The sequence below is a fragment of the Alexandromys fortis genome, unplaced genomic scaffold, assembly GCF_014885135.2.
Source record: "Alexandromys fortis isolate MF-2015 unplaced genomic scaffold, M_Fortis_MF-2015_v1.1 scaffold_10, whole genome shotgun sequence".
Taxonomy (NCBI): domain Eukaryota; kingdom Metazoa; phylum Chordata; class Mammalia; order Rodentia; family Cricetidae; genus Alexandromys; species Alexandromys fortis.
Window position 1 is genome coordinate 10,011,400 of NW_026067895.1, and position 20,722 is coordinate 10,032,121.

General features: G+C 45.5%; 1 protein-coding gene across 3 annotated transcripts in view; it reads left to right on the forward strand.

Moving 5' to 3' along the window:
- Dock8 (dedicator of cytokinesis 8) overlaps window positions 1-20,722 on the forward strand; it is a 184,598-nt gene that overhangs the window by 151,606 nt on the left and 12,270 nt on the right. For all 3 annotated transcript variants that reach the window (XM_050157606.1, XM_050157613.1, XM_050157623.1), the window contains exons 34-44: window positions 1,229-1,325; window positions 3,191-3,325; window positions 4,144-4,296; window positions 5,300-5,458; window positions 6,423-6,523; window positions 7,555-7,747; window positions 12,472-12,615; window positions 13,837-13,968; window positions 14,376-14,510; window positions 15,969-16,058; window positions 19,838-20,074. In XM_050157606.1, coding sequence (XP_050013563.1) covers window positions 1,229-1,325; window positions 3,191-3,325; window positions 4,144-4,296; window positions 5,300-5,458; window positions 6,423-6,523; window positions 7,555-7,747; window positions 12,472-12,615; window positions 13,837-13,968; window positions 14,376-14,510; window positions 15,969-16,058; window positions 19,838-20,074 — 1,576 coding nt within the window. The remainder of the gene's footprint in view (window positions 1-1,228; window positions 1,326-3,190; window positions 3,326-4,143; window positions 4,297-5,299; window positions 5,459-6,422; window positions 6,524-7,554; window positions 7,748-12,471; window positions 12,616-13,836; window positions 13,969-14,375; window positions 14,511-15,968; window positions 16,059-19,837; window positions 20,075-20,722) is intronic.

Sequence of the window (20,722 nt, forward strand, 5' to 3'; positions counted from 1 at the left end):
GGGGATCAACCTGAAGGTCAGAAAAGCAAAGCACTAGCCACTGGCCCTTTCCTCCACCTCAGTCTGAAATGACGATTCTGCTTCCAGGAAACTCAGAATGTGACTGTGTGTGAGAGCTGTCTTCTCCCATCTTATATTCCTCTTGAGTGCTGGGATTAAAGGTGTGCACCACTACCACCTGGTTTCTATGGCAAGCTAGTGTGGCTACTGGGACTAAAGGTGTGTACCGTTGCTGCCTGGTCTGTAAGGCTGGCCAGTGTGGCACTTTTACTTTTCTGATCTTCAGGCAAGCTTTATTTATTAAAATACAAATGAAATGCCACCACAGTGATCACCTGGCAGGATGGAATATGATGCCACTCAGAACTGCACACAGTTCAGAGCCAATGACTTGTTTATTTCTGGAATCTGTTCTTCCATTTCTCAACTTATGTTCTCGGACTCTTGTTAACTCTGGGTAACTGAACCCTTGAAGGCAAAGCTGAGGAAGAGAAGGTCACTTTCTCCCTTCCCAACTTCACTTGCTTGGTGAGGATGAAGGGATCTGTTCACAGAATGTACCAGTTCCTTAAAGTTAAACCTGAAAAAGAAACTACCTGGTGATATCCCATTTCCTAGCTGGTAGGTTCCAGTCCGGGAACCTCCAGCAGAATTTTTTGATGCCCTGCACCATGGGATGAGAGCCTTGTTTCCCATTGGAAAAAGTCAGCCAGTCCCACTTGCAGCTAAGCAACCTTCTCAGGTAGACTTTGTGTGGTGAAGAACTGAATCTCCCTTTCCACAGTAGCATCACTGCTTCCCAATGTTCCCCAGTTCAAGTCATATTCCTGTCTCTTCAGCATGTTGCGGCCCCACTCCCACCCCCGTTCACATAATGCCCATGCATGACCAGCAGATGAGACCCTCAGGCTCTAACATGCTATCTGATAGGCTCACCTAATTGTCCGTAGCAACCAGTAATTACTTTTCTACCCTTTCTGTGATTTTCATAATTGTCGTCATTAATAACAGGGAAGATACTGATGACCTGGAGACTTCACTAGACCATCTTCCCAACCAGACGTGAACCCCAGGACACACTGGCTTGGTAACATAGAGGCCGGCCTCTCTGTGTTAATTCAGGGTTGACTGTTCTAAAGAATCCTTTGTGACATGGTGCATGGGTTGTCATCGCTGGAACCTGGCCAAGCCAGATTGTGCTTTAATTTGACCTCCTTTTGTTTCTTAGAACAAAGGCAGAATTAGATCAAGAAGCCTTGATCAGTGGCAATCTGGCTACAGAAGCAAATTTAATCATACTGGATATGCAGGAAAACATCATCCAGGTGAGGGCAATGTACACCCCATCTGGCCAGCTCATGGGTGCGTTTCTTGGAACTGGATAGGGGAACCATCATTCAAAATTGAGAAATGTGAGCATGATTTACAGAATGCCCTTTTAAAACTAAAATGGGGAAGTTTGGAATTTACAATGGTGCCTACCTTGCAGATTCCAGAGATGCCAGGCATCCTCTGGCTTCTCTGACTTGCTACTCCCTTGGAAAGAGTTGGGCGTCTGAGGAACTGACCGTCAAAATTAAACTGGCACAAGTGTGCATGCCAGATTTATAAGGTAGACAGTGGACTCCGCATCAGGATGGTCATTAGGTTTCTCCTGGTAGGTCAATTCCAATGGGCTAGGGTAGGGGTCGCTGATGACATAGCAGAATTGGGGTTCCCTCTTGGGGTTCTTAGTCTCTTAATAAGAGGGTTTAAGAATGGCCTAAAGAGGAAAGTGAAGGACAATATTATTAGTGTTTTTAAGACAAATCCCCAAAGCTAACAAGTTGCAAATCTTAGCAGCTGCTGGGAGGAGGAGTGTGAAGGAAAAAAAGGAAAGTTATGTCATTTAAACTGGCATGGAGGTCAGATGCAAGCAGTCATATGGCAGGGAAGGGAGCCCAGAACGTCGGGAAGACTCGGGGTTAGGAAAAGGGATAGGATGATAAAAGAAGAAGAGTGGACAGATGGAGACAGCTTCGTGGCTTTGGCCCAGGGAGCCGCTGTGCTGGGAGTAGGGCTTCTGGGGAGGTCTCGCTAAAGGACTAAGTATTCTGCCCTTTTACTTAATATGGCTTAAGGCGAGCCTGCCACCCTAGGGATGATCCTTTGGCCAAGTGATTTACCAACACAAGTGAAATATTAGGACTTCACAGAAGCCAGAGATAATGTTGTCTTGACTGATGCTTTCTCTCTGTTGGCCTTTAGTGCTGCTCTGACATTATGACGGCACAGGGTAATGTCCAGTACTCGGTGTGTGTTATACTCAGATTGCTCAAGGGCAGTCCTGCGGATTTGCCATCCCTGCTTTAGGAAAGTACAGATCAGCCTTCTGTTGCAGGGTTCCACATCTTGAGGCCTGACCAACCATTGATGGGAAATATTTAGGAATTAAAAATAGATCTGTGCTGACCATATGCATACTTTATAGTTTCCCATCATTGTTTCCCAAACAATACAGAATAGCAACGGTATTCCTATTTGTATTAAGTACCAAAAGCAATCAAGGGATGACTCAAAGTACATGAGAGAACTGTGCGTTATGTATGCAAATACGACCTCCCTTTGGATAGGAGGGACTTGAGCATCCAAGGATGACTCTAATATCTTTGGAACGTTCCCTATCTTTGGTACCCTAAATGTTTAGCATCGCATGATGGCATCTTTGTACAAGGTATATCTGAGAGTAGAGTACCTGATACCAAGCCTCAAAATGATTTGCAGTTTCCAAGGGAAGTTGCATTATAGAGAATACAGTTATCGTTCTTGTTAGTTCTTTTGTAGCCAACAAATAAGCTTCCAATTTAGAAGACACACCTGCCACCAAGCGGCCCTCTTGTACTTGAAGCTCCCAACTGTTTTCAAAACACTGGTAGAAAATCATGCCCACAGAGAAAGAACATTCCAAAATCCATAACCCAGACTGGAGGGAGATGAACCCTAGAACTTTGGGTAATCTCCCAAATTGGACGCAGTTAGTTTTGAAAAGAGGCCATTGGGAAAGGAGTTAAGGTCTCATGATTGTTAATAAACGGTACACACGGTGGCTCCCAGAACACTTTCAGCTAAGAAGGTATACCAGTTCTCTACACCAGCCGCAGCCTCTTGGGTCTTCTGCCATACTCAGTAATGCTGTTCTTCCACCCCCCAGGCAAGCTCCGCCCTGGACTGTAAAGACAGCCTGCTGGGAGGCGTCCTGCGTGTCCTGGTGAATTCTCTGAGCTGTGACCAGAGCACCACCTACCTGACTCACTGCTTCGCCACTCTCCGCGCACTCATTGCCAAGGTACGCGTGGGATGCTTGTTTTCTTACTCCTCATGAAAAGGAGAGTCTTGTCTAGCCTCACCTTCCTCTGCAAGTAGATGGAGGCCATGGAGTAACAGTGTTACCTCTTGCTAAGATGGCAGGCCCACTGACTATCCGCAAGTCACTGTGGCGATGCCGAACAGTGGCTCTCATACTTGAAATGTGGACCTAACTACAGACGAGTCAAATGACCACTCACTGAAAGTCTGACCTGGGAGCAAAAATCATTTTTCTCCTTCTCATGAACACCTTATCGCAGTGAGAGTCAGTCCTACACCTGATTCCCATTAGTTAATGTGACATGCACGACCATAGTAAAATGCTGGGAGCTGCCAGAGTGCTATCTTTGGTCGGTAGCGTATCAAGATCATTTTTCCTTCTTTGCGGGAAATTCTTAGTGGGTGCCCTCTACATAGGATCTTGTAAATTTATGAGGTGGAATTCTGCTGCCCACTATCATAATAATTTTCTCTTTCTTAGTCACCAATAATTTCCAAGGAACCCATGAAATCCAAGTAAGTCCTTCAGAGCTGCGGCTCACTCACCAGTGAATGCAACCTGGCTATCAGTGAAGTTAGTGACATAAGCCCTTACCTCAGCCATGTGACTCGCAACTAGCGGACGTCATCGCTTACCTCCGTCGCCCAGCACCTGTAGCCCATTTTGTTTATGGAGCACCACATTAACCCTTCAGGCTCTTTGCTTGTCCAAACAGGACCTTCGCGTGGTGCGACAGCCAGCCGGGGAGCTTGCGAAAGTGCCCGGTGACGCCTCATGACCTCCTGTGTCTCTTCTAGTTCGGGGACTTGCTGTTCGAGGAGGAAGTGGAGCAGTGTGCTGACCTGTGTCAGCGGGTGCTGCACCACTGCAGCAGCAGCATGGATGTCACACGGAGCCAAGCCTGCGCCACCCTCTACCTCCTCATGCGCTTCAGTTTCGGAGCCACCAGTGTAAGCGCAAACCGGCTGGGCAGCCCCGAATCAGGAGAGAGCCTGAATGTGAAGCACGGGTTGAGGGGAGGGGGTGCCCTATAGCTTTTCACTTCTGCCCCGGGAGAAGGACGCCGGGGAGTCTGCAGGTGGGCACCAGCATTTGAGAGCGGCAGCGGGACTGGAGGGTGCCTGCTTCCAGCTGTCAGAGCTCCCGCATTAGGAGACAAACACAGGAGCGGGTTACAGTTCCAGAAAAGTGTGCCCTGTTCCAAAGTCTGAATCGGTACCAGGTCTGGATGGTACCAGGACAACTTGTGGATGAGAATTATAAATGATTATTGTCCTTTGGACCTGATGGGGTTTTTTTGTTTGTTTGGTTTGGTTTTGGTTTTTTGAAACAGGGTCTTACTATGTAACCCTGCCTGTCCAGGAACTCACTATGTAGACCAGGCTGTCCTGGAACTCACAGAAATCTGCCTGCCTCTGCCTTCCAAGTGCTGAGATTAAAGGCATGTGCCACCATGCCTGGCTTTGTCCAGAATTTTAAGTGAAATGTTGGACACTTTGGGGGTTCAGTTTCACAGTGAACCTCTGCCTTAGTCTGTCCGTGTTTAAGGACACACACTTGAAGTTTTGTCTGCTGCCATGTTAATGAGCGTCTTTAAGAATATCTTTTATACTAAGCCTGTAAAAGAAGACCTCTAAGTTCCAAGAAGAGCCTCTTGGCAGCAAAGCTTCTATCCTGTGACCAACTTTATAATAATCTTCCAGCTTTGCAGAGCGGAGGCAGCCCAAATGCAATGAAAATTTAAAGGGAGCCTGACAGATTTATGGGAGCAAACGGTCCATCTAATCCACTTAAACAGTGACGTGAATCTTGGACAAACCGTAGCTCATCGTTTATTGAGAGAAAAGGAAATGCTTAAGACTAGACTGAAGGAAGTACTGGGAGCTGTTTGTGTCTGGCCCTGGATAGTTGCTTGCTGACTGTCTCTTGTTCGCTTCATCTTTTCTCATGCAGAACTTTGCCAGAGTAAAGATGCAGGTAACCATGGCACTAGCATCCTTAGTAGGCAAAGCGCCAGACTTCAATGAAGAGCACCTGAGAAAGTCCTTACGGACAATTCTGGCCTATTCAGAAGAGGACACGGCTATGCAAACAACTCCCTTTCCCACCCAGGTAGACCCATGAACATACTTTGTCTTATGCACGAGTTTGAGATTAACCAGTTATAAGCACACACATTTATGGTTTTGCATATAAAATTTTTACATATATTAAACATGTGATTTGCGGATATTTATAGCCTGTTGTATATTTACATGGTCTCAGTGCTTGATAAATACAATATACATACCAGTGCTGTCCTCAAATTCAAGACACCAAGAGCCTATTGGAAAAGCATAGTCCCAAACAATAAGAACCAGCACAAGAAAAGTGATACTGAGCTGTGTGGTGACAAACACTGTACAAGTCTTAAGAAAGGGGCTGCAGGGGCTGCATGTAGTTCTGTGGTAGAGCCTAGCATTCACAGAGCCCTGGGTTTGATCCTCACAACTGCAAAAAGCTAGATAAATAAATAGTGAGGAGTGGTTAATGAAGACATGGTGGTCTGGAGACGTGGAGATGGGAAGGAGTCAAACTCCGGGGGTAGACTTCAGCGAAGAGGGGGAGGAAATATTGTTTGTGTGTAAGACAGACAAGGAAGGTCCCAGCTAAGAAGAGCTGGTAAGCAGTGTTCATCCTAAGGAACCCAGGAGGGCAGTTACTCTTCTGCCTCGCTGCAGTGCCCGTATGAAAGCTGCCCCTAAGTGAAAGACGCAGCCCGTCTCTGCCCATCTCTGCCCTTTAGCTCCAGCCCCTAGCCTACTCTGCGGTGGGTTCTCACCACCTGGTATTCCAGAGTAAAGTTTGGACCTCTGTGGTTTAGGAATAAACAGAACTCATTCAAACTTGAAACTCAAGGTGTTGGAGAGGGAGATAGTGAAGGATGCAGGCCACATCACCTGCAGGCCTCGCATTGCACAGGTGAAAGTGCTCATGAGTTCTCTCCACCTTGGGCCCCTGCCTATCTCTGGGCAAAGCCTTTCTCTGGGTCCCCCTGTACTTCATGCTCTTCACTGCTTGCACTTCTTTTTGTCAGGTGGAGGAACTTCTTTGCAATCTGAACAGCATTTTATATGACACAGTGAAAATGAGGGAGTTCCAGGAAGACCCTGAGATGCTCATGGACCTCATGTACAGGTAAACTCTCCTAAAAAGATAGATAGAAAGGGCATTGTTGCTGGGCATGGCGCATACTTTAGAAAGGGAAGGAGGAAGAGAGGGAGGGAGGGAGGAAAGAAGAAAGAGCCTTGTTTCCAAGTCTGAATATTTGTCTCAGTGAGGTGCTATCTGTTTCTTTTATTATTATATTTTTATTTTATTTATATGGATGTTTTGACTGTGCACCATGTGTGCCTGGTGCCCATGGAGACCAGAAGAGGTCATCAAATCCCCTGGGGCTGGAGTTATAGATGGTTATGAGCTACCATGTGGGTACTAGGAATCAAACCCAGGTCCTCTAGAAGAACTGTCAGTGCTTTTGACCACCGAGCCATCTCTCAAGCCCCAGTGATGCCCTTTCTAGTGTAATTATCATAGGTAACCTAGGCAGAACAGTTTGGGGGTAACAAACAAAAATATATGAATAGTAGTGGAAAAGTAGAGTCGGTTCATTCATAAATTTCTTGAAAGATTGCCTTACTTTAAAGTACAATGTTTAAATCCTATCCTCTGTCTAGAACGAGAGAAAAGAATTGCTGGTTGTTATATTAATTCTTTCCCACATACTCCTGCAATTCAGAAAGAGAGGCAGCTTAGAAGTCAAAATTGTGTAGTGTAAACCTTCTTCTCTCTGGTCCAGGAATTTGGGGAGAAATTACTTATAAAGGTAAACAGCTCTGATGCATCGTAAAAGGGATAGAACGTTGTTCTCTGTTACAATATGAAAGAAAAGGAAGGAAACTGCTTGAGCTCCATGGGAAAGGACATTCTGTCATCAGGTTGTCCCTCACAGGACTGCTGCTAATGTTCTTTCTTGGCATCCAGCACACCCGAGCCACCTAGAGTTGGATGAAATGTTTTGCCTTTTCTCTTATTTTCTGAAACTGTAAAGAAAAATGTTAGGTGAGGAGGATAAAGCTTACAAAAAAAAGGAGAAGGAAGTTAAGTGCCATCTCTATGAGAGTGGCGCTCTGAAGGCTGTGCATGAAACCTTCTCAATCTGCCTTCAGGATCGCCAAGAGCTACCAAGCTTCTCCCGACCTGCGGCTGACCTGGCTGCAGAACATGGCCGAGAAGCACACCAAGAGGAAGTGCTTCACGGAGGCTGCCATGTGCCTGGTGCACGCAGCCGCCTTGGTGGCCGAGTACCTGAGCATGCTGGAGGACCACAGCTACCTGCCCGTGGGCAGCGTCAGCTTTCAGGTGGGATGGGTGCAGCTTTTACTAGATCACTTCCCGACCGTGGGGGTGGGGGACTGAGGGCTCCCCCAAAGGAGTGCTTCCGCAGTCACCAGAGGTGTTTGGGAATGTTACAAACGGAGAAACCAAGGCTGTTTCCACCGTTCGTATATCTGGTCCTAGTTGTCTGTGCTGCCACGGTTGAAAACCGTTGTGTTTAAAGTGTTCTAATTACCTCATCTGATGCCTTTACCATCTTTTCAAACACACTCGTTACAGTAATGATACTTAGAGGCCAAGGGAGCTTTGGGAGACATTCTCAGACATCTTAGACATTTGGCCGTCCCCATAAACCCATGAAGCAGGTAGATTTCCATTTCACAGACGGAAGAAACAAGACAGCATTTTTTAAATTATTTAAAGCCTTCCCAAAACATTTGTATTTGGCTCATATACTAGTAAGGAGGGAACATTGGTGTAATGAATCTGTCATGCCCCGGTCCCTCAGTTTTTTTCTTAAACTCTGTGGGATTCCACTCTCGTCCAAAATTACAAGAGAATCCAATTGACCTGAGATGGGAAAGAAACGGCTGAATGGATGCATTCTGAGGATCACCCCAAAGTTATCCACAGCCAACAAGGGCAAATTGGGCCAGAGCTAAACTCAGATGGGGCTGCCCAACGGCCGCTGTGTAGTTTAATACGCTACTTAGAGGGCAGAAGTGTCCCAGATGAAAAGATTGTTATGAGTGGTTTCTTTTACCAAGCTGTCGTCTGTAAAGTCCGTGTAGACACCAGACTTTAGTCATGAACCTTCTCCAGCCAGACTGATGGCGTAGACAAGCGTGTGTATTGTTCTCAGTTGAAGCCCCATGGCTGATCGTGTGAAGGGCTTTGTTCTCGTTATTGTTCTTCAACACAGTTCTGTGATGCTTTGTGAAGGAGAAAGAAAGGACGATTCTAAGCAGCTTTCCCAGGCTTAGAGAACAAGATACTGAAACCACGGCTGACAGAGTCTGGAGCGTGTGGTTTCTGGAGGCCTGTTCATCTGTCTGCAAGCTGGGTTTTAGCTCAGGTCATTGCTGCCTCCTTGCTGACAGTCCTCAGTAACAAACACATTTACTCTCTGATTTCATTCTCAACAGATAATTTTAGTCTCAGTTCAAAAATGTTTGTTCTAAAACCCAATTGATTCTCACACATAAGAGTGAATAAGAAAGTCTTTTTTAAGTGTTTTAAGTGTGTCGACTTCTCTTAAGCAGGCCATTTTGTCCACTTACCTATACCTTGGTGTTGCAGTGTGGCCCTTCCAGCTTCTCCAAGACCCTTAGACTTGTCCTTTATATTGAACTGTGCCACCCCTTTCTCACTTCATCTACTAAGCTATTAGAGCTCTCGTGTGCCTTTTCCCAGTTGCTGTATTTATTTACCATTTAATGCTTTAAATTAATTGAACTTCATTTTGACTTTTATGTTTAATAAGCTTTATTTTGCCCTTATTTTAGACTTTGGTTGCCTTTCTTATTCTGTCTGATATGTTCCAAGTTGAGATCAAACTGTTATCCAGAACCCCTGGGGAAGTCTACATTATCCTTACATGGGAGTGTACAGATTATCTTTTCATCTATTTTTACCCATCCCTCCTTTTTTGATTTGTTTGTTTTGGGCTTTTTCTTTAAATAGTGTTGTTGTTGTTGTTATTTGAAACAAGGTCTCATGATGTAGCCCTGGCTAGTCTGGTATTTGCTAGGTAGACCAGGGTAACCTTAAACTCACAGAGATCTCCCTACCCTGCACCACTAGAGTTATGGAATTAAAGGCATATGTCATCAGGCTGGGCTCTCCATTTCTTATTTTACAGAATATTCATCGAATATTTATCCTGCCCACATGAACTTTCTATTGTAACCAGAGACATCATAGAACTGCTCTGTTCCCTACTTTGTGACATTTTAATGATAAATAGAATTCTAAAGGGCACAGGACGCTATGAGCATGTGTGCATGGCCCAGACTGAGGTCAGGGAAAGGGTAGAGACCATGAGGAGGAAGGTGGAAGGAACTGTGGAGTGTGAGCTCTTAGTGTGCAGAACATCAAGAGCCAGAGGCATGTGGATGCGGAGCAGGTGCCACACCATGCTGACACCCGTGGGAGAACTATTCTCTCTCTCAAGAGAATCCTTTGAAGTCAGTCTGGAAATGGATGCTTGAAAGTGAGTGGCAATAAGCCCACATTAATCTAGGAATTGAATTCATCAGCCTGTATGGGAAATTAGCCCTCAGAAGTACTTGCCAATCTAGACCTAGAGACCCAAACTTATGTGACCTGAATGTTGTCACTACCTCTTGTCCTAGCCTTCTGTGGTATGAACATCATTCTTCATGGGAAGAATTCCCACACTGATGATGATAGATTAAGATTCAAGACCAGGAGGAAAGAGAAAGCCCTCCTTTCTGTAAATCACAAAGAAAGTCTTAGGGTACCTTCTTGCCTCTGACCAGATTGTGTGTTTGTCCCTGAATCAATCGTAATGGTCAAAATAATAAGATGGCCTGATTATCTATGACAGAATCTCAGGTCACACTGATATTACCAAGGTATTTCTAAAAGAAAATAAAGGCTGGGCAGTGGTGGTGCACACCTTTAATTCCAGCACTTGGGAGGCAGAGGCAGGCAGATCTCTACAAAACAATTTTCAGGAGAGCCAGAGCTGTTATACAGAGAAACCCTGTCTCAGAAAACAAAACAACAACAAAAACCCAGAGGGGCGAGGAGAGGATAGTTTATGAGAGAAGAATGAAGGAATTCAGACAGTTTTAGCAATAGGTATCCTCTGCTGATTGCTTGATTTTCTTCCTCCAGATTCCCTCCCTCTCTTCCTCCCTCCCTCATTATCTTTTTTTTTCTTTGACAGTGACTGGTCTTGGATTAAGAGAGACCTCTTCCTCTGCCTCGCAAGTGCTGGGATTCTAGGCATGCCTGGCCCTACTGCTGATTTCTTACGTGTTCGTTCTGTACTCTAGTTTTTAATCTTGGTGGATTACAGTAAAATTAAGCCTTTGGGAAAGACTTGTAGAGTAGAGATAATGTTCAGGGCAAATAACTTGGACGTCACTGAGGTCCAAGCCACTGAGATCATTGGAATTCTATCCCAGGAGTGCAAGCGAGCCTTACTGAACTCACAAACATAGATGTGGATGTGTTCTCAAATACTGATGTTACATCCCTCACTCTGAAGACAGGAATGTCTGCCCAGAATATTCTCCCCCATGACTCACAACTGTTGAGCCTGCCTGGCTCATACCTATGCCTCTACATGCAGAAAAATCACATGCAATTCCATTAGTGCTGGGGTCCTAAGAGCATAAATTCTTTCAGCTGAATTTCTTATCCCTTCTGTTATCAGCTCATTATAATAATCCAGATTTGAAAGAAAGATTGGTCACAAAGGACTTCCAAAAACTCTGTGTTCACAAAAATGTATTCCAATGTAACCGTGAAGGGTTAGGCACTGACCCTGACCTCCTTACGGATTCCTGAAGGTGATTCCCTTGATCCTGATAGCCAAGGCAGACAGCGTTGATTTCAAAGAGTGCCTCTGAGCAGTAGGTAGTGGCTGACTGGAGCATTATGCTGGGAGTCTTAGTTTATGCAGCTTCCAGGAAAAGAGGGCTGTCATTGTTGAGCTATGCCTGCTACGCGCACAGCAGGAGGAATGAGCAGCCGGGGTGCTGTTTGCAGCTCCTACACAGTGAAGGTTTCCCATTTCTCCTGTGCACCATACTCATTTCTTTTGTAGCATAAGCCAAGAATGGCTCTTGACCTATCAGAAGCATTGACGTCACTGCCAGGGTCAGATCCGGGATGAGACAAATGGGGTACAACAACACAAAGTATAAAGAGAAACTCACCCTCTTAACTCATGCAAGTCCATGACCCTGAACACGAGTGCTCCTGAAACTTTGTGCCCTAGGTTTCTCATTTGAGCAAACCCTTTGGTAGATAGATATTGCATTCCCTGGTGAGAGGCTCTAAGGTCTGTAGTTTATATAAGGGATAAACACAGCAACAAAAATGTGTGTGAGGGCGTGCAGCTTTTTCTAAACTGCATAAAAGCTCTGGCAGGGCAGTGGTGGTGCATGCCTTTAATTCCAGCACTCAGGAGGCAGAGGCAGAAGAATCGTTGTGATTTTGAAGTCAGCCAGGTTTATAGAGTGAGTTCCAGGACAGCCAGGGCTACATAGAGTTGTCTCCAGAATTTAAAAAAAAAAAATCTGTAAAAAAGATGGAAGACACCCTGTTTATTACTTTCATATGTTATAATATGGTTATTTATCTCAAAGTCAAGACAAGCAGAAGCAGAACACTTCAGCAGAACTCCCAAAAGTCAAAGTTCACGAGCTGGCAAAATGGATAAGACTTTATTCCCTGCTTGCTGGTCTTGGCCTTTTATAATCCAAGGCCCTCTTTACATGTCCCTTAGGGTTATCTCACTCACAATAAGGCAGTTTCAGCTGAACTGTTGATACATTAAGGAAAGTGTTCTTTCTAGAAAGTTCCTGCATGGTTAAAAATTTTGGAGTTTGATGAGAAGTTTGCTCAGTGTGACCTTTGAAAATGAATAATAGCCACCAGAAGCTCATATGGATGGGACTGCAGACTCCCATGAAGGTGTACAGACATGGCTTCTTTATCCTACATTCTGTCTGGTCCCCTGTTCCCTGGGCTCATGCTGGGTTCTCTTACAGAACATTTCCTCCAATGTGCTTGAGGAGTCTGCAGTCTCGGATGACACCTTGTCACCTGATGAGGACGGAGTGTGCTCCGGTCGCTACTTCACCGAGAGTGGGCTGGTGGGCCTCCTGGAGCAGGCTGCAGAACTCTTCAGCACGGTCAGTGCCTCAAAGGCTCCTTCAGTCCTTCCTCACACCCCCCCAGGGACACACAGAGCAGAGCTGGGCCTGGCTGCATCCTCCTGGCTAGACCAACGATGGCTTTGATGTCCACAGATTGCATCAGCTCTCCGAGGGAGGGGATGTCATAATGGACATACTCTTATTTCCACTGCTTGCTCATTGGCCAGGAACAACTCCACAGTATTATCTCCTTTTAATAGGGTGGCAACCAAGCCACAGAGAGGTGAAACAGCTTGCCCAGGCTTACACAATCAGCGATGAGGCATGTTCTTACTCCTCATTTTCCCACTCACAGAAAAAGATAGGGGAGGAGCCGCTAAGGGGCAGGCAGGGATCCATGAAACCTTCCCTGGGACACTCCACAGGTCTTCAAGACCTGTACGGACCAAGGCAGCTCAGGGAGATGGGACAGCAGAAGCCACAGAGCCATCCCTCAGTAGCCCGATCTGGGTCTGACTCCCAATAAAAGAAAAAACATAGACAACTCGCTGCAATTCAGGTGGAGGTGGAAAACCGCTCATATATTTCCTTTTTCACCATTGCCCCCTCTCCCCAGAGTGGAGCCAAGTAAACTTAATACTTTATTTAGCTGGCCCCATTCTCTTTTCCTGACTATATTATTTTTTTATTTTCTACTCATCTCCAAACTTCCTGCTTATATTTTCTATGTATTTGAATTATTATGTTCACTGCCTTTATTTTCCTATATTTGTTTTCTATTTTAGAAATCAGAAAGTAGTTTTTAAATTAATTTTTAGTTATTGTACAAAACAGCTTCCTTGTTACATTATCCCATGTACATATCATGGTATATCGTGTCCATGTTCACACATACATACCCATATACCCTTATTTTTCTAAAATCCTAGAAAATCAACTAGTTGGAACCCTGTTAATTCCCTTGAGGTTCTGCCTCTGACTAGAGGAGAACCTCTAATAAGCTCAAAAGCCACAAGACCACTTCTCCAAGCCCCTTAAAACCTATCCATCTCCTCCCATTTTCTGTTTATGGAAAGCCACCTCCCAGGTTGGCATCACCATTCAGGACCACTTAGCAAGGTGCCTGGTCTCCAAAGATGACCAGGCAGGCGTGCATCCCATAAAGCACTTTGACACTCTCTAGCGTGCTGTTTGCATAATTAACTCTGGTTCGTCTCCTTAAATTTCCAGTGCACTAAACAATCTCCTCTTTCCCAGGGAGGCTTGTATGAGACAGTTAATGAAGTCTACAAGTTGGTCATCCCCATCCTGGAAGCACACAGAGATTTCCGGAAGCTAACCTCTACTCACGACAAACTGCAGAAGGCCTTTGACAACATCATCAACAAGGTAGCTGGAGATGAGCCTGGCCTGTGGGTCTGTTAGCTGGTGGGAGGTGACCCCTACCCCAGAGATCTCCACCATCTCTCTGGCTACAGATTTCTCTTGAGCTCATCAATGTTGTAACTCTGAATCCTACAAGGAAGGTGTGGGAATACAAAGTGGCAGGTTGCGTTGCTTTATAGTTAGGAGAGATTTTAAAATTCAGTTAAATGAAGCCCCAGGAGTTTCTCATGGGATTTCTTTTGTAATCATTTCTGGAGTTTATTATGTAAATATTAAATCTGCTTAACAGAGGGCTTCCTCTTAATGTCAGCTGTGGGAATAAAATGTTTGCTGCCCAGTAACCAATCCTTTTAGCCAAAGGGATCATCCGTAATGACAGCTGAAGAGAGTTTCCCTTTCTTCTGTAACAGGACCATAAGAGGATGTTTGGAACTTACTTCCGAGTTGGCTTCTACGGATCCAAATTTGGGGATTTGGATGAGCAGGAATTCGTGTACAAGGAACCCGCAATTACAAAGCTTCCTGAGATCTCGCATAGACTAGAGGTGAGAAGCTGGTGCTGTGTACTTGACCTTGTCCATTCCCCCAAAACAAAGTGGAATATGACTTTTAAAAACAAAATGTGGGGTTGGAGAGATGGCTCAGAGGTTAAGAGCACTGCCTGCTCTTCCAAAGGTCCTGAGTTCAACTCCCAGCAACCACATGGTGGCTCACAACCATCTGTAATGGTGTCTGATGCCCTCTTCTGGCCTGCAAGCTTACACACAGACAGAATATTGTATACAAAATAAATAAATAAATATTTAAAAAAAATGTGCTCATGGCTGACCTCTATATAAATTTCTACATGGCATTTTGTAGTATGAAGGTAGTAGGCAAGATTGTATCATAAGATTTTTTTTCCTCATGAATCCTATGTTCCTTTTACAAAGTTTAAAATTGAAGTCTTGGATAGTGACTTTCAAGAAAGTAAAATTCAGTCAGCATCCTGGCTTTCTCACAGCCCCTCCCACACAGAACCAATATGTACCAACAGGCTTTGGTCATGGTGCTTTTTGACTCGAAGGTTTTCATCTTGATTTTGAAGCAGTCTGGCCAAACTCCAGAATCATTCCCTTCACCCTCAGTGGTGAGGCTGCCCTTCAGTGTCCCGAAATGACACCTTCCACTCAGAAATAAAGCCATTGGAAGGTGGCTATGGCCAGCCCCAGCTCCAACCTGGCAGCTATGAAACAGAAACAGTAGAAGGTTCTCAGAGGACAGAACAGAAAGAAACCATGTAGAGAGAAGTCAGGCAAACAGAAGCAGAGATTGAGAGGAACAAATAAGAACCTGGGGTGGGGGGGTTGGAAGAAGGCGAGAGACCAGGATCCTGTGAAGAGCTGGCATTTAACCATCCGCACTTATGCTGCTGTGCCATTGCTTTGACTGTGGCTCCTCTCATGACTGTACAGCTTCCAAACTTGTGTTGCCCAACTGTTCCTTGTACTGCCAAGTAAGACGAGAGGACCCAACTTGGAGAAGCTGTGGCCTAGTCAGGCTGGGCAGTTACCCAGAGTCATTCACCTCACGACAAAAAAAAAAAAAAACCCTAGCCATTGGCCTGGGCTCTTCACTCCCTAATACCGTGTCCCCCGCTTAAAATTAGAAATGTGTTTCTCGTCCCCTTGCACACTGGGGCTCGCCACATTATGGGAAGCCTGGCGACCTCCAAATTTCCATGGTTCAAAATGCAAGAGGGAAACAGTGCCCTACCAAAGCAGCTGCCTCCAGCAATATGATGACACTGGCTGAATTTGAGACCGTGCATCCGTATTGTAGGGAGGCTCAGACACCTTAGTGTGCCGAACATCTTATACTTTTATTTTTGTCTCAGGAAGTGCTTAAGTTTGCTTCTTAGCTCAGAGGGACCATCAATAATCAACACATTCTGCCTTGTACTGGTTCCAAAGAGTTGCACACTTTCCAAATGAATTTCTATACCCTTGGCTTCTCTTCCCTAGGGATTTTATGGCCAGTGTTTTGGGGCCGAGTTTGTGGAAGTGATAAAAGACTCCACTCCCGTGGATAAAACCAAGTTGGATCCTAACAAGGTATGGAGAAAATATATTAAAAACGACCCCCAGAATCTACCCTGAAAGGACTCTCCCAGTCCTTCAAATGCAACCATGTTTTGTTCTGTTTTGGGAAGTATGTGTGTACACACACATGTGTGAGTGGGGCATAAGCCCATGTGTATGCAGGTACACTTCCCATACATGCCCACATGTGGAAGTTAGAAGTTAGTATCAAGTGTCTTTCTCTATCATGTACCATCTTATTTTTTTCTACCTGGAGTTCCCTGTTTGGCCTTTAAACACTAGGATCTACCTGTCTCTACCATGTTCCCCCACCATTGGGGATACACATACGTGATGCATGCAGTGCCGTCCTTGGCCCTCCGCACTGGGGATACACATCCGTGCTGCAATGCGGTCCTTGACCCCCAGCACTGGGGATACACATGCGCGATGCAGTGCCGTCCTTGGCTCTGCACTGGGGATACACATGCGCCATGCAGTGCGGTCCTTGGCTCTGCACTGGGGATACACATGCGCGATGCAGGGGCACACTTGGCTTTTTATTTGGATGCTAGGGACCTGAATTCAGGTTTTTATGCTTATACAGCGAGCACTTTACCCAATGAACCATCTCCTCAACCCATTTAGATTTTTTGAGACAGGTTCTTACTACGTAGCTCAGGTTGACCTTGAATTCAATACTCTACCATCTCAACCTCCCTAGTGATAGGATTTTCAGGGCCTACAACACACCAGCTAGCAAACAAGTATTTCCCCCACTCCAGGGTTCAGTTACTGATCGATCAGGTCTATTAAGAAACATACACAGAACGCAGTCAGGATGTAAAATAAATAATTTTTCTAAATGGAAAAAATATTCAGCTGGTCGGTGGTGGTGCACATGCTTCTAAATCCAGCACTTAGGAGGCAGAGACAGGCAGATCCCTGTGAGTTCAAGCCCAGCGTGGTCTATAGAATGAGTTCTAGGACAGCCAGCGCTACACAGAGAAACCCTGTCTCAAAAAGCAAAACAAAAAAAGAAAAATAAAGCAAAGCATATTCAAAAAGCAAGAATCATACTAGGAGCTTTTATTTATTAAATACCAGCTGTATGTGGTATTTATCATTTTCTGCTATTCTCCAGCAGCCCTGAGGGATAGGATCAGTTGTTTCTATTTTATAGATAAGAAAATCGAGGCTTGGAAAGGTTGAACAGCTTTCAAAGATGATGCTAATGACTCCAGAGCCACTGCAACACCATGAGGTCTGATACCCAACCACACTCCTCTCCATCATTGTGGCTATAAAATGTTTAAACTTTCAACTTAAAATATTTTTTAAAATTCCAACTTCTGGGGCCTGGAGAGAGAGGTCAGCAGTTAAGAGCACTGTTCTTCCAGAGGGCTCAAGGTTGGTTCCCTGCACCTACGTCAGGAGGCTCACAACAGTCTGTAGCTCTAGCTGCATGGCCTCCAAGGATGCACGCATAGTTGTGATATATACAAACACATATACATAATTTGTGTGGGTGTCTAAAAAACTCCAGCAGCTTCTGGCTGACAGTGGTTAGTGACATCATTCTTTAGGTTTCGGGCATTCCTTCTAGCCATGTGCAGGATTGCCGCGGTATTGGAGGAAGGATCCAGGGGCGTCTTCTTTCTCACTTCTGCATCAAGTGTTTGCCATCCCACCGCAAGCTGATAGTGCTATATGCATTTCTGATGCTGACAGCTCACATGTAGCACAGGACTTTACCCGTTCAAGACGTCCTTGTTTCAATCATGACCCTCAAGTGGGGCTCCCGTACGCCTCACAGCACCCATACTTCCAGCTGGCTAAAAGTTCAGGAGTTCTCATGACACCCTTGGGCTGGATAATTCACCAAGGACTAAAAAGAGAACCATAGTTCTGGTTGCAGTTGTATGATAATGGATACACAGAGTGCAAGGTCAGGAGGAAGGGCGGTTTCTCTGCCCTCTCCATGTGGGTCCCTGAGTTCTGTCTTCAGGACTGCAAAAAGATGATACTGATAGCGACAGATTGGCCAAATACAAGGTTTTCTACATTTGCCAGACCATTCCCTAATGGAGGCCTGAAAGCAAACCTTATGATAAGCATTGAACAGGAATGTGTGGAGTCCTTGGAAGATAGCCCTGGCTGTGTGCCCACAGTGGTCTGCGCACAGCCCAAGTGACCTTTCCAGCGTCAGAGCCTTCCCCTCACTTAAAATTCCCAGGGTAGGTTGTGCGCTTGGAAAGAGAACGCGAACCCAGAGTCACACCCGGGTTTCGTTATTCTAAAGCGTGATTTACAGTGTGAGGTCAGTAACCCACCCTTTTTCTCCTCTGGGTGGGTGTCTCAGCCTGTATTCATTGCTCATTTCCAGTCTTCTTCCTTGTGTTTAAAAAGAACTCTTCTTCATTAACAGGCATGCTTTTCTACTCTGTGTGTGTGTGTGTGTGTGTGTGTGTGATTCACTGGTGTGTAGTTTAATGCATTTTGACGCACACATAACCACTACTTTGACAATCAAGGTACAAAAGCACTCTGTCACTCTGAAATGTTTCCCCAGGCTTTTTGGTCACCTTCAGCCCTTAGTGGTCACCAAGCTGTATTCATTCCCCAAATCTCTGTAGATTTGCCTTTCTGGATCATGGACGTATGGGAGCATGCAGCACTTTGAAGCTGACTGCTTTTATTCAGCATCCCCCTACTAAGATTCACCGTGTTGGCTGAGTTCTTTCCTAGTCATGCTGAGTAGAACTCATTGTGATGATGGACCACAGTTTGCTTATTCTCTTCACCAGAGGGATGTCTGGGCGGTTCCTAGTTGTTGATTATGAAAAGTATTACTAAAAAAAAAAAAAAAAGAAAAAGAAAAGTATTACTATTACTTTTCATTTTCTTGATGTCATGTAACTTTCCTGAAGCGTCTGTTTCTGCTCACCTCATATAGTAAAGGCTGCAACAAATCACAGAAGGGTTCTGTTCCCATCTAACCTGGTGAATCGATGGGTTTATTGGTGTTATTTAGAGGCACATGGGCACTCACAATCAGTGCATCACTAGGAAATCCTCTGTGCAATTTATGGGCAGCTACTCCACCAGAGAAGAACCTCTCAGCAGCCTTTTGCAGCTTCATCTTAGGGGCAGAGAGTAGCAAACAGAAGAGGAGTAGTGGACATAGGGAGGGAAGGGGCTTCAGCAGCCTACCCTTCCTGCACATGGGTGGTCATAGCTGCTCTGACTTAAGACAGCAATGAGTGTATCCAACCCAAGGAAAGCTCCCCACAGACACTGGTGTATACACAGGGAGTGGGGTTCTTGGCTGGGTATCATTTAGCTACATAAGGAGCTTTGGCCTATAGAGTAGCCATGCATTTTTGTATTCCCCAGTGCGCACTGGAACATTCCAGCTACTCCATCCCAGCAAACACTCAGTACTATGCATTTTCTCGGTGTAAGCATTTGCACTACCTAATTAGCGGGTCCTCATCACGGAAACTCAGTGAGGAAGATCCGCCACCCTGGAACAGCAGTTGGAAGCCTTTGCCACGCTAGAGATGGCAGCGGGTAGACCACACCCTTCCCTGAAGACTGCACACTCCCTTCCACAGTCTCAAAGGCCTTTCTCTGCCTGGGTGGAAAGGAGAAAGGGCAGCTTCTGAATTCTAGCCTGAGGCATTGGGCACTGGTGGTTTTCCAGGTTGGAAGGGCGTGTTGTGCTCTGTCCCAGCATGCCCTTCCAGGGCGCCATGCATCTCCTTGGCCGGATGGCTCATCTCCTCCCTTCTTCTCACCTCTTCCTCCAGGCCTACATACAGATCACTTTTGTGGAGCCTTATTTTGATGAGTATGAGATGAAAGACAGGGTGACCTACTTCGAGAAGAATTTCAACCTTCGCAGGTTCATGTACACCACCCCATTCACCCTGGAGGGGCGGCCTCGGGGAGAGCTGCATGAACAGTATCGCAGGAACACGGTGCTCACCACCATGCATGCCTTCCCCTACATCAAGACCAGGATCCGAGTCATACAGAAGGAGGAGGTAATGCACCCTGAGGGGAGTGGCCACCTCTGGAGAGTGGGCCTGGGTGATCTCTGGGACCCACCCGCCAGCTCTACCTCAGGAGACTGAAGGGAATTTTGAAAAAAAAAAAAAGAAAGAGAGAGAGAGAGAGAGAGAGAGAGAGAGAGAGAGAGAGAGAGAGAAGAAAAAGGCTGGTAATTGCAATACTGAGGAGACAGAGGCAGACAGGAAGGCTGTGAGTTCAAGGTCAGCCTTATCTGCATAACAAGTTCCCAGCCCACCTTGACTACTAGTGAGACCCAAGTGCAGAGCCAAATCTGGGAGTGCACGTTTATAATTCCAGCACTCCAGAGGCTGAGGCAGGAATGACTTGAGCTAGATAGCATTCTGGGTTGCAGAGCAAGTCTAAAGCAACTTAAAGTGTGTAGCAAGATCTTCTGAATAAAGTAAGGGCTGGAGATGTAGCTCAGTGCTGGGCATTAATCTAGCATGTGCTAAGATGCCCTTGAAAGCTATTCCCTCACTCTTACGGGGCCAGGGAATCCCATTCAGCTAGTTACACCTTTCAAGACAGCACTTCCAATTAGTTAGCTCTTTAATATAGCATCATTTTATATTTTATATAATATACACACAAAATATATATTATATATTTAAATATCTTAT